We start from the raw sequence: 13,829 nt of genomic DNA, 5'->3' as shown, positions 1-13,829 counted from the left end.
TGGGAAATGTCATTTCGTTTTCGTAAAACTTACTTGACTCTTTGCTGGAAAGTGACCAACTTTGCTTTGCTTGTGATTTAGAAATGTATTTTTAAAATTTTTTGAAATTTCATATTTTCATCCTTATCCGTTTCATTGGAAGCACAGAAACACCACACACCACTTCCTATTTCAGGGAACAAAAGTAAATTTTTTTCCCCCCCGTTTCTACTTTTCTTTTCCCTGCACCACATAAATCTCAAAATTTCTCAAATTAAGACAAATTCACTGTGTGCCAAATGCAAAAAAAACCCCAAACACAAAACCCACGTTCATTTTCCATTTTATGGAACACACTTTGCTTGAAAGAAATGCTATATACTCAAATTTCCAAATGCTATGTTTAAAATACACCTCTGAAAAACTCACTACAAGATATTTCCACTTTGAACTCAGAGAAGTTAAAATCTCTTTGATGCCTTGCCTGACGGTCAGCTTTCTATGGTTCTGGAATGATCTGCACACAAAATTCGATTTAATGAACTATTCAGGCTTCCAAATAAACCTAGTAGAGACTCTTGCAGACTTTTTTGCAATCCGAGGGTGAAACTTATTAGGCAAATTATTTCCAGTGTGTTGCTCTCTTCACCCTCACTGAGTACTACAGCATTTAAGACTTGTGGAAACATTTTATTTTGAGATAACAGTGCTGGTGCTACTATCCAACAACAACAGAGGATGATTATAAATTTCATAGACCATCTAATCTAATTCCTGTATAAATAGGCCACAGGCCTTTTTTTAAATTAAATGCCATTTCAAGTCCAATAGATACGGTTGAACTAAAGCACAGTTCTGGAAAGGAAAAGAAAAAAAATAAAGAATGTGCAACAACATACTGTATCATAACTCCAGACAAGTGCCAAAATCCTGCCCCGCCACCCTTGCCTCTCACAGTGACTGTCACGAGTATGTCAGGGCTCTGGAAAGAACAATGGTTCAAAGACATTTTGATGCATTTTGGTGGCAGAGGAAAGACTTCGTAGCTCACAGCCTGTGTTTTCAACACAACAAGCAAGTGGGAAATCTTTTATCCCTTTTCCTTTGTTTTAGGTTTAGGTGCAAACCTGTAGGTGCCTTTTCAAAGTTCATTACTGTGTATTAAACACACAGTGAGTGGAGCAACGTCCCACCCTGGCTTCGTTGAAGTCAGCTGGAGTTTCACCATGAAGCATTACCTGATGCAGACTCACGTGCCATTGCAGAGCTAACATGGAGCTGGAATTAAAGTCTTCCAAACACCACTGAGCAAGAAACTCGTGAAAAAAGAAATCCTTTCTCCCCACTCAACACTCCTTGGATAAGTCACTGGAGATCTATGTGTGTGAATTGTTACCACCACCCCAAAAAAGAGATTATTAAGAAATCATCTTCACAGGGTCACGAAGACTCATTTATTGGATGTCCAGACATAACTGCAGGACAAGAGGTGACAGAAAATAGCTAGAACACCAGTGCTCTCATTCTGACACATTCACCTGCACCCAGGGACAAGGTGGCATTAACACACCTACCTTAGCAAGGTGCTAACAAGAAAGTTTGCACAGTGCTTGCTGCACAGTAGTGTTACGGAAAGTCTGATGACTCCTGCTTTCTCCAGGGTTTGTTAGAATAGAAAAACCTAGCCCAGAAAAGTCTCTGTCTAGCATTCTGAAAGAGAAACAACAACAACTGGTTTATTTATATATTTAATTTTTAATTAAAAAATAAAGGTTATCTTAATACATCTCTTGCAGCCTTTGGGCAAAATGTACCCTTAACAAGACTTTATGAAACATGATGCACATCTATTCTTGGCACACATCTTAAACAAACGCGAACTTTCTGCAGCAACTTCTTAAATCCATCATTCTCCCAAACCCTTGAAACCATTTAAATGTTCTTTAAAAATACCCTACAAAAATTAGAAGTGGGCCCAAAGCAAAAATCCCAGATCCAAGCATCCCAAAGCTTTTGGAGCAGACTCAAATCCCAACCCCTTGTCTCATTCCAAGTTTTATCCTGGATCACTGCAAATTCACAGACACGGCACCCAAACAACCAAGAGAGATGAAATCCGAATGCTGACCCGGGTATGAATCTCGCTTCGGAAGCTTTGATCTTTACACTGGGCCAAAGCAAACCTATGGGTCTGAACTCCTTCCTAAAACTGTTGGGTCCATCCCTAACAGGAGTAAGTGCTGGTTACGTGATGAAACGGTGCTGTCGGAGCTCCCCATTTCTTAGATGTCCCTGATCTGAGACCAGACCAAGCAGTCCATCCATTTGCAGTACTTTACAAGGCAAGGACAAAGTCAAGCGACCACATTGAACCCTCCAACTCAGCCATATCACTACATATCTGCCTCCCGCAGCATGAAAGGAGCCCTGGGCTTCTCCTTTACTTGCCAGGAGCTGTCTCGGATTTCTAGACATGGTTTTCTCTGGAAACACGTTCAAGCCTCTGTCACTGTCTGTGGGAAGGCTTAAGCACGCCGCCGGAGGGACGGGTCGTCACCACTCACGCAGGATGTCTTTGTTCCACCGTGGCCCATGACGGCTGATTCCCAAAGGCACAAAGTGACCAATCTTTAGACTTATACACAAGGTCTACATATATATATATATATATTTATATATATATGTACACACACACAATTACATACATATTTAAATATATATATACATATATATATTTGGTTTTGGTTTTTCTCTTTTATCGTTTTTTAATTTTCCTTTTTCCCCTTTCCCTCCTTGGTTTCCCTTTTAACTTAATGGCGTAGTCTCCTCTGAGGAGGGCTCTGGTATATGTTCAGGAGACTTCTCCATCTCCAAAGAGACTTCTGGCTTCTCCTCTGTCAATTTAGGTTCCTTGGTGGCTTGAGATCCCTCCAGCTCCTGACTCTGAGCCTGGCTGTTCATTTTCTCTTCTGCTTCAATCTCCTCCGAGGTGGGAATGGAGTTTTTCTTTGGACGGCCTTTGGGCTTCGTTGGAGCCTCCTGTCCACCCTTCAGCACCTGGAGCAAAGAGATGAACCATCAGGATCAATCTGAACTCTGCTGCTAGGAAATATCCTTTAGGGAAGGTCGAAACTCAGCTTTGACTTTGAAGTTAATCCATGACTTGGTCACCATTTCAGCCTCATAGAAATGCTCTGCATTCATGGACTGAGTTCACCCATTTTCTCAAGCAAATAAAATTAAATGCAAACATTACCAGCAAGGACACCCAGAACTCTCGAGGTCTCTTTATCAGTTCCTACAGGAGACCCAAAAGCAACCTAGGCACGCAGTCCTCAACACTACAGACAGAGAAGATTTTATGCAGAGTTCAGGTCCTTTCCTGAGAGTTTGCTTTATTCAAAGCCCAAGTAAGAAGAGTCATCAATCTTATCCAGGATTTCCTCTGCCTGCCTTTCCTCCAGCTTCTTTGCCTTCTGAAATAGCCTTTATTTTTTATTTTTTGGTAACACCTGTATTAAAATGCACAAGATCCCTCTCGTCTGAGTAAAAGGTGAGAGTCGGTACAACAGGTCTGTTCCCATGTGTAATTCCCTTTCCCTTTACACCATCACTGCAGCAACAAGAGACTTCCAACCAAAGATCTGTATCCAAGGTAATCCCAAATTTGTTTTAAGTGGCAGTAACTTCTGCAGCTGTCACATACATTCAAAGACACAGTCTAGAACTGCATCTCCTCTCCCAGATCAGAATACATAAACATCTCCACTGGAGCATGTCACAGCATCGTGGTTCCCACCAGGAGTTATTGGACAGTTGTCCCTTCTAAAAGCATTTTAACTGGAAAAGGGCCATGAAGCTGAGAGTAAGAGGTGAGAGGAAGATATGAAAAACAAGAATTAATGATATTAGCTCTCAAAACTGCATTGGTTTCCATGGAGCAGTACAATCTTTTCTGTCTATGCACATAACCAATCCCACAAGCACTGAGATCACAGGAACACCAGAAATGCAGAGGGAAATATTTTGGTTCTTCCCTCTGTTTTGTTCTCATTTCTTTCATCCCTTTGCCTTGTGTTCTCCCTACAGCCTAGGGTCCCCTCTAGCCCACCACATATGTTGCAGGGTGGACATTTAAAAAAAAAAAAAAAAAGAGTACATCTCTAAGAAAAGTGATCAAGAATAAAACAAAATTTGGTATAAACAGACACAGGTCACTGACACTATGCTCAGCTTCCAAACCTGTTCTTTTGAAATCAGTTTTTAAGGAGCATGGAGAAACGGTAACGAACCACTTACCATTTTCTTCCACTTCATCCTACGGTTCTGGTACCACGTCTTCACCTGGAGCTGCGTCAGCCCCAACGACTGGGCTAAGTCAAGCCTGGGAGACAAGACAGACATTGAAATGAGTTTACAGAGGTCAAAAAGTGGCAAATCACTGTGAATTTAGGATGTAAAGATAAATACTCTTCTTCCATAAGCGCATCTAAGTGTTTGCAGGCTATCTGTTCTCTTTTCTTCTCTGTGACTGCTGGGCAAATGAGCAAGCCTTGAAGTTTCAGAAGTTTGCCTGCCCTCTTTCAAACACAAGCGTGCTGTACCCCAACTGCTGACACCCCACGTTTGTACATGAAGCAGGGAGCTACTGGTACGCCGCATCCCTGACGAACAGGTCTATGGTGTCCGAAGCAAACACCTAAGAACCAAGACACCCAGCATCAGTCTGCCTTTGAAAGTGCTGCTCTTTGTATTGTATTTCTTCTTCACTACCTACATAATGGGGATAATAATACTTTCTCATTTCTCACAGAGTAGTAGTAGATCTAAATCTAGTAATTCCTTATGCATTCTGCTATTATAGGCAATTTAGGCTTATAAATGAATTTATTATTTGCGTGTTTAGCTTAAGGGTATATGTGGCAGACAGCCCATAATCCTGATTCATCCTCCACAAATCTCCAACCTATGCAAGTTCATCTGAAACCATTCATTATTTCTACATTAAAAACCCAGGATATGAAGCAAATGCAGCTCAGAGTAACTCTTTATCCTTCCCCACAGGTGACAGCACCATGCATGTGCCAGTTTTGTAATGGAGTTGCACAATGGACTGAGTTGGAAATCCTCAACCACGCTGGGCAAGTGCCCCACAGAGTCACACAAGTCCTGTAGGTGGGACAGCTCAGGAAAGGGGAAAGACAGAGAGCCTTCTGCTCTGTACCTTGCCCATCTCTGAGCCTGGATGCCTGCTAGCAAGCACATGTGGCACTTCCATTCATATAATCTATTGTGCCACCTTTGATCCCAGGAAAAGTTAGCCTTGAAACTGAATCTGGTCACCTGCCCATGTCCTCAGCCAACAGCAGAGGTATCTCTGTGGATCTAGAAGGCAGCACACTCCAGCCAGGCAGCATTCTGTATGGCAACAGCTGAGCATGGCTGGAGGAGCCCTTTTGCTCATTCGTTTTCCTAGTGTAAAGGACTGACCTACCTGTCAGGAGTAGAGAGATACTTCTGCTTCTGGAATTTCTTCTCCAAGCCCATCAGTTGGAGCTCTGTGAAGATGGTCCTACTCCGGCGTGGCTTTTTTAACCGAGGCGTGGGCTGCTCTGCCTCCGACTCGCTGCTGGCATGGGTCTCGCTGGCAGGCGTCTCTGAGCTCGCGGTCCCCGAGGAGGTCTGGGCTGGCAGCACACGGGAGCTGGTGGCAGCTGGGACGAGGTGAGGGACCACGGAGGGCTGCCTGGTGATGACGGAGATGAGAGGATATGCCCGCAGAGAAGGCGACCCTGGCAGGGAAGGAAGCAGAGGTGGTTAAGTAAGGGGAGCACTGGAGAGAGTAGGGAGGGAGGAACACCTTTCCTGGCTCTGCCGTTCACTTGTTAAGTGACCACAAACAAGTCAATTCCCCTCTCTGGACCTGTTGCTTCTCACAAATTGCATGTGTTTAGCTTTCCTTGGGCTAGGAGTCCTGATGTGCATTTCCTCAGCACAGGGAAAGGAGGGCCTGTATTTCCAATGCCTTTTATTTTTTTTTAGGAGCTATTATAACACACACCATTGAAATCGTCTGTCTAATTACCACAAAAGATAAAACTCAGCGAACAATGAAATCTATCCCCATTCATGCAACTCTGCCTCTCTATGGACACCAGGACAGGGTTCACTTGAGACAGTCACCTAATCTCCCTTTACAGACCACAGAGTTCAAGTCACAATTCATCTCGTCCTCTAGCAGGTAACCTAAACAGTCAGATGAATCACACTTTCATCCTCCGCTGTCTATACTGACCCTGTTGACAATACGGGCTGATGAGGATGAATAGGTTGGAAGCAAGAGTTCTTCACCGACTCTTAACTCTACATCTTATACCAACCAGTTGATACCAGCCCTGAAAAACAAACCAGCAGTTCTGCTCCAATCCCTTCAGGTCAGGGCCAGTCTGAGATGACAAATCTAAACATTCCCAAACATTAGAGGAAGTTCTGATTCACATCAGACCATCTGAATTTACAGCTCTAGACAGATTTCTGCTCAGCCTTAGCCCCAAGAAATCAAATGGTCCTTCAAAATTCGGACAGGGAAATAGGGCCACGTATGGGAAATGTACACACATCGCAAATGGCACTCTATACAACTTTGCAACCAACCTGCACAGTCTTGGTTAAGTCACTTTCTTGCTCCGTACCTCAGTTTACCTCATTTGCAAAATGGAAACCATCGTCTTTATTTCACTGGTGGTAAAATGTGGATTAAATTTTAATGTACATAAAGTTTTCCGAGATCTTTAGATAAATGGTACTGTGGAAAGGAACATATTACACCAGCAGGCCGGACTGTGAAACTCTTAATATGAATCACCACTAATGAACATAATGATCCATAGACCTCAATGAGTCTATTTCAGTGAGTAACTTGTCACAGTGGAAGAAAGGAGTTGCCAGCCTGGCCTGCTGATGACCTGTATTCCTTACCCTGCTCCCTTGAGTGAAGGGCTGGGACTGCACAAATCAGGTCCCAGTTAGGCTGCAGTGCACAGGGTACATCAAAGAATCTCGCAGCTTGTTGATTGTCGCTTCTCTCCACAAGCACTGCAAGTTGTGCAAAATCCAGTCGCGTACAAAGTGAGCTTGGAAAACTGTTGCCAAAACACTGTAAATCCCAACAGACTGGGATTTAAGCAAGACTGTGACTACAGACGGGTTTAGGCAGACTAAGACTTAAGCCTTGCTTTCTCCTCCACATCTCTGCAACACTAAAAAAAAGTCAAAATATTTCCATTAAATTATTCCACTTAAATCACCAAGGAAGTACTTGAGAGATGAGATCAGAATTGTCAAGCCAACCTTTAACTTGTGTAAAGCATTACCTACCTTTTCTTTCCGTGGATTTTTTTTTTCAGCTGAAGACCGTGCTGATCTACAGCATCACCGAGTAACCTGGCAGAAATCCTGCCTTAATTTACAACCTCAGTGGCTGTTCAAAGATCATAAATCAGGATAGGGCACGCTGTCCTTTGCTTTACACTGCTAATTCTGCCCTCACTGATATTTATGTACTCACTGACACCAGGCAGCTACACAGAAGGTAAAACAGATCCTGCTCCCATAGTCCACATCCTCCTCACCAGTACCCACGACAGTCAGTTTCCGCCATCATGGGATAGCAAAAGCAGTGCTGACCCACCAATGGAACAGATGACTTCCTCTGTTTCCACCAAATTTGCTGAAAAGAATCAGCCTCTCTTCCCTTTTTGAAGGGCACTTCCATTGCAAGAGTCCTCTGCAGGAACCCTGAAGCCACCTCCACCGTAAGAGATGGTCCTGGGTGAGCGATGAGGTGCGTTGATGGTCTTCATCTGGCAGCAGCCCTGGGACTCAGCCCTTCTGCATTACTGCCCTCGTTTACAGAGGCTCTAAGAGAAGAGACTTCATGGATCCCAATTCCAACCTGCTCTGAATAAGGAGACTGAAAATTGTTGCCCAAGCTTAAAGGAGTGGATCCAGTCTTACTATATATCCTTATCCTGCTGTTAGGGGGTCCTGGTTCAAACCTTCCCATCACAGAGCTCCTGCTCCCCTGCAGGTTCATTCGCCAAGCCCTATCTCATAGTCTGAAACCCCACTCCTGTCCTTGCACATGGGTGGCTTTTGGCACCAGATCACTGGTTAATTGATACTTTTACCCTTGTACCCCTGTATATTTCCAGCAGGGCTTTGCATAAACCACAAGATTGCTAAGGAGTAATAAATCACCAGAGCTCAGAAACCCCTGCAAGGCTCCAAGTGACTGAAACCTCTGGACAAAAGCATTTTTACAAGGAACTCTCTTCAAGGGAGGTCAGCAAAAGGTATTTGATATCAGAGCAATCAGGGATATTTGCTTTCCCGTATGGCATGGCAGCAGCATGTGGGACTGCTTGGAGTGGGGGAAGGCTAGCTACAGTGGTCCCAGAGCTTACGATCTGCCTCCATCAAACAGAGGAAAGTCTCTTCAGACTATTTTTCTAATAATTAGGTAGGCTCAGGAATAAAAGAACTGCTTTCCTCCTTCCAAGATCAGCAGCAAGAACTCGGCTATTTTTGCAGGGCGAAACAGCGGTTGGTTATTAGAGAAGCAGATGATATTGGAGTTGTTCAGGTCCACATTTTCAAGTGCTGAGCACCTGAATGAGGGGATACATTTTCCAAAACGTTCAGCAGCCAGCAGCTGTGACCTGGCCAAATGCTCAGAAAAGCTCAGCACATGCTTATTTTTGGTGCTCACGTCAGGACACTTATTTACTTACGGCCCTTCTGAAACCACTGTTGTGCTTCTGTGCAAGTAGTGGTTTGCAACTGCTGAGTTGCTTCGAGCTCCAGGTGGTGAACAGATTTGTGAGGCTGTTGACACCAAGTGTCTTATATTTGTTTATCATTTGTGATCATAAGAGAAGCCTTCGCTTATGGTTTGACACCAACAGTTGCGGCAGTGCTTTTAGAAACCATCGTAAACAACGAAAGCATCTGCTGATGTTCAGCCCATCCGTATACAAGACTTCTCAGCTTTCTGCCCTCAGCCTGATGGGGACACAGGATGGTTAGGGAATACAGCAAGGATGGCATTTAGAGAAAGACGTGGGGTTCAAGGCTGCAGAGGTTTTCTGGGGGGGGAAAGTTGCTGGCCAGAAAGGGGGCAATGCTTTAGCAGCCAGCTCTCCTTGCAGCTATAGTAAACGAGAAATAGCTAGCCTCCTCATTGCACTAGCTAGCTTCTAGGTCACAAAGAAAAAAGCTGCAGTTCAGTGTCCTGTTCTGGATCTAGTTATCCCAAAGTTCAAGGGTAGCTGAAGTTGAGCCAGTCCATTGTCTCTAGGTACGCTATTACATGACTCTCCTTAAACCATCCGTACAGCTCTTACCCTGATAAAGCCTTGGCTTCCAAACACTAGGAAATCTGAGGCTAAATCTAAATTTCACATCCCCCAGAGTTCAAAGGTATTGCTAGACTGACACGGTATTGTAAGAATGGAATAATTTCTTAATCTTCAACAAATTAAATGCTGGCAAGCAGCTCTTGTCTGCTCAGCACTGTTGTGACATGCTCTGTCTCCCACAACGGGAAGGAATGGAAATGAAGCGCTCTTCCTTTCCGTACCTGCCTTTCAGAACAGTTTCGGCTGAACGCATACTTTCCTGCATTTTCCTGTCCCACTGGTCTTCTGCACTTGGAAACCAAAAAGCAGCCTACATAAGCCAGAAAATGAGGAATTAGTTTGCTCTCCTAGCAACACACCTCAAGTGTTTTATTGTTCCCATCTCAAACAATCAAAAGGCAGCACAGTCCAATGGTGAAGACACCAGTCATTTCGGACTCGGGAGATTTCAATGCTCTTCATAGGGACAGTAGTCTCTTCCTATGTGGTTTTATACAGAAAAGTCCCAGTTTTATCTATTGGAATAGTCTTAATCACCCTAAAGCCTAGGGTAGTGTCAGGCTCACTTTGTTGCTGAATACGTCTCAAATACTTGGGAATTATTAGCATAATCCATACTTCATACCATGCACAACCAAGGGAGTGGTGCTTAAGCACCAGCAGTTTTCCTGTAGTTATTTTTGAAGCATTTGAACAGTCTCAATTTCAAGCAGCAAGAAAGCTCTTATTTCTGTCCATCTCCATAAAGCTAACATCTGGCCACTCAGTTGTGAAAATTAACCAACAGCTAAAAATAAAAAGGACGCTGGATCTGCGGAGTGTTTTCTACGGATCTGAAAACATTTTTCTTTGTATTTAAATCACGCCACACTGGCAGCCGCTGTACAGGGAATATTAGACCTGCCCCTTGCACAATGCACCGACCACACCACCTTGAAATGAACTGGCTTACTCAAGCCACGCAGGTCTAGAAGAACCCTGGCCTCCCGTTTTCTCATTACATCTAAAATATCTGTCCTAGAAATGTATCACAATCTAACATACCCAAAGATTTTTTTTCGCACTTGTTTTGCTTTCCAGCAGTAACTTCTCACGATCACGCAGTAGGTACACCACCACTACACCAGATCACCTTGCAAAAGTTTTAATTAAAAATAAATACTTCAAATAAATCTTTTCCCCTTCTTTTTCCCCCTCCCCCTCCTCCCTGGCTTACTTTCAACTCCAGCAGACACAGACTAGAGGGAAGAGAAAAGGGAAAGCACTAATTAATTGCACTGTTTGGCTGCCGGCAATGGCAGAACAGTTTTCCTCCTAGGCAAACTCAGCTAATTCTGTTTTGGAAAGAAAGAAAAAGGAAGGGAAGATTTATGGATCAGCTCCTCTTGGCAGGTCAGCCCTGCTCGGAGGCAGAATGAAATCTCACTCAGAATGGGCTGCAATGAAAGGTAAATAATGAAAGAAAATGAACTTATGACTCAGGAAAGTCCATAAATCTGCTGTCTCCCGAGTGTCAAAACAAAAAGGAACCAAGAAGGAGTTGAGTTCATTTAGGAAAGAGCTTCATTTTGCTGAAGGAGCAGGCAGCCTACTGAAAGGAAGAAGCAAGCCCTGAGTGAAGCGAAGAAGGCAAAAGAAGCAAGGGAACATTGAGAAAAAGTTGAACCATACACAGTCTGTTTAGCAGGGAGGGCGTGACATCTACTTGTTCTAGCCCAGATCCCCAAAAGCTGAGATTTCCAAGCGATGCCGTTCCCAAGGATCTTGGCTGGACTTTAGCACCAGCCTCCGTGGGAGCGGAGACAAGCCAGAGCTGAGCGTGGACCTGATACAATCCAGAAACTCAACGTGGCCCCGGAGTCAAGTGGTTAAAGACAATGGCCAAATGTCCGCTGTGTACACCCGGACACGGGATGTCTCTCCGGATTTAAGCCTTCTCTGCTCCATCTGTACCAGGCTCAGGCCCCGAGCAGCCCCCAGACACGAGGGCCTCTTACTGCACGTCCTCAGCGCCCCTTTGCTGCCCCCCAGCACCCTGAGCGTGGGATCAGCGTCTCCCTGGGCACTGCTGCCTGTTTTTCCTGGAAAGGTGACGTTCCCTCACCTGGCAGGGCTTGTCTCAGCCTACATCCAGCATTGCGTGGTCGCACAGCCACGCTGTCGGCTCTCTTCCCGAGTGTACCCGTCATGAAAGCAATCACGGGGTCGGTCAAGGCAAGGCCGCAGGCAAGAGGCGGTGGGATGAGCAGCATGCCTGTGCCAACAGAGCTGTACCCTCCAGCTGCCAAGTCTACCTCCGACTAAGCACCTCTCCAGTGAGGTTCCTTCTCATCTCTTCCCCATGCGTACACTGTGTTTTCACAGGCACTGCCATACCAAGACACCTCGCTTATTTGCCATTGCATAACATTATCCAGTGACACACAAAAAACTTAAGCCACTGCCTAAGTAAAAACACTGCACTCATCTACTCGTTGTGTTTTTCTTAAGCTCTGCTTTATGATTATTAACTATTAGAATGCAGCTTGCATCAGGTTCTTCCCAAGATCAATGCTGGGCTCCACCAAGCTCCCTGATAAGGACGTAAAGGTGAAAGAACAGCAATGAGCTGCGCACATACCAGGCAAATTTATTTCCCCTTAGGAACAACTGCTTAGGAGAGGGTTGAAGGGAAACAACCAGGTCCCCCAGCCTCCTTGCAAGTAGCCCAAGATCCAGTCCTTTCCTAGATGCCCTGCCCACTGGCACATGAACAAACACTTGAATCCCAAGCTAAAAAAGTGACCTGGGTGATGTTTACGCTGTGCAGTGTGGTGCTGTGCACAGATCCCTCAGCTATCTCCAGAATGGGAAGCAGCATAGCCATGCCAGGGGATGATTGCACCTGAGCTAATTACGGCCTGAAGAGAGGTGGGCTAATTAGGTTGTGAACGCTGTGTTGACAGCTTGACAGTTTCCAAGACACCGAGTCGATGTATTTGCATGGTGCAGCCCTTGCAACACGTTGACACAGATGGTCTGTCAGAGCTAGCTACCCCTCCTGTATCCTCTCTTAATGGGCTGGAATTCCAGGCATAGCCACAAAAATCTCCCTGAAGCTGTCCCCTGCACAAGTCAACCGAGCCTCAAGCCCAGAGGTGGTACTTAAGTATGGACTTAAATGTTTTTAGCATCCCTGTCAAACAAAGCTTGGCCAGAGAGGTGACAGATAATTTGTCAGGAATCCTGTGCATCAACCAGTTCAGATATTGATTCTCTTCTCGTTCTTTCCAGTCTTACTTTAAGACAACCCTACAGAGCCCTCTTTGAATACTGAAATAGCTGGAAAACCTGCATGCGATCCTCAGACCCTTTTAAAGTGCCATATCTCAACTCTACAATCAGACCTGTCTGTGGCTATTAAGTTTTAAATAGGAATTCTGGAACTGGGAATGTTTAAGAATGATCTTCATTGCCATTCCTCTCCTCCAGCATCTCAGCACCTAAGAGCTTGGCCACTTAACTGAGAGTTAGCACTGTTTTGGGAGGGGAGATTTGTCTTTGTTGTTGTTGCATCTTTCTCTACTAGCTCTCTTTGTTTGGTTACATGTGGAAACCAATTGTAGCCAAGCAAGAGCCAAAGTCTCTGCACGTGAGCAGAGCTGAAGGGCACTTCTGGGACATTTTGAAAGCTTCCAGAAATAGTCCCAAGACTCAGCCCAAATGCACAGAGCCAAAATTTCCATGGGAATCGTGAGTGTCATAGAGGCTACAGGAAAGCACAGCAGAACAGTCAACCCTGAATATCAACCCTGAAATCGTGCAGGGCTGGAGCACGAAGAGACACTGGTGGTACTCCAAAATAGCGAGGTTCCTTGGAGTAAAGTCTAACTGCTCCTCAATCAAAGGCTGCAGGTACAGTTCACACCATATTCTATTTTCACATCAATTCAATGAACCCTCTTAGCCTGACATGGGCCACGATTCTTGCAAAAAATAAATGCAACTCAGCATTTACACAGCAAAAAGTCTGCTTGGTAGCAAATGGCTTCTCTCCCTTGTGGAAGAATCCAGACCCATCTGATGTCCACCGCCAAATGGAGTTCAGTGGAGCCCGCATTTCACCTGCATGTGTCCACAGGACAAAAACAGCAAAGAAATATAAATCGGTGCAGCTAAAATGATGGATCTGTGGTTAAGTTTAGCCCAATTTCAAAGCCACAAGTGAAATTTCCTCAGTGCTTGGAGCTGTGAAATCCAGGTTTTCTGTTTCAAGCCTGTCCCCATTAGCAATTTATCAACATAATGTTTCAGTATAACTTCTACATAATAACAGTAATTAATAAGTTTGAATGCATCTGAGGCATGCGTGCCGGAGGCCTTCACAAAAAATAACTAGAAAGATAATTAATCCTTCCTTAATAATGACATTTGATATTTATATTGTGCTTT

At 44.6% G+C, this 13,829-nt stretch overlaps 1 protein-coding gene across 1 annotated transcript in view; it reads right to left on the bottom strand.

Annotated features, from left to right (window-relative positions):
• Nucleotides 1–2,518: 2,518 nt before the first annotated feature.
• The window catches only part of BARX2 (BARX homeobox 2), a 31,578-nt gene continuing 20,267 nt past the window's right edge, over nucleotides 2,519–13,829 (bottom strand). Inside the window, exons 2-4 of the mRNA XM_068418140.1 lie at nucleotides 5,474–5,771; nucleotides 4,279–4,363; nucleotides 2,519–3,036 (exon numbers count right to left, since the gene is read on the bottom strand). Coding sequence (XP_068274241.1) covers nucleotides 2,785–3,036; nucleotides 4,279–4,363; nucleotides 5,474–5,771 — 635 coding nt within the window. The 3' untranslated portion in view covers nucleotides 2,519–2,784. The remainder of the gene's footprint in view (nucleotides 3,037–4,278; nucleotides 4,364–5,473; nucleotides 5,772–13,829) is intronic.

The sequence above is a fragment of the Nyctibius grandis genome, chromosome 25 (assembly GCF_013368605.1).
Source record: "Nyctibius grandis isolate bNycGra1 chromosome 25, bNycGra1.pri, whole genome shotgun sequence".
Taxonomy (NCBI): domain Eukaryota; kingdom Metazoa; phylum Chordata; class Aves; order Nyctibiiformes; family Nyctibiidae; genus Nyctibius; species Nyctibius grandis.
Note: the sequence above shows the minus strand (reverse complement) of the source record. Positions and strands in the feature narration are given on the sequence as shown.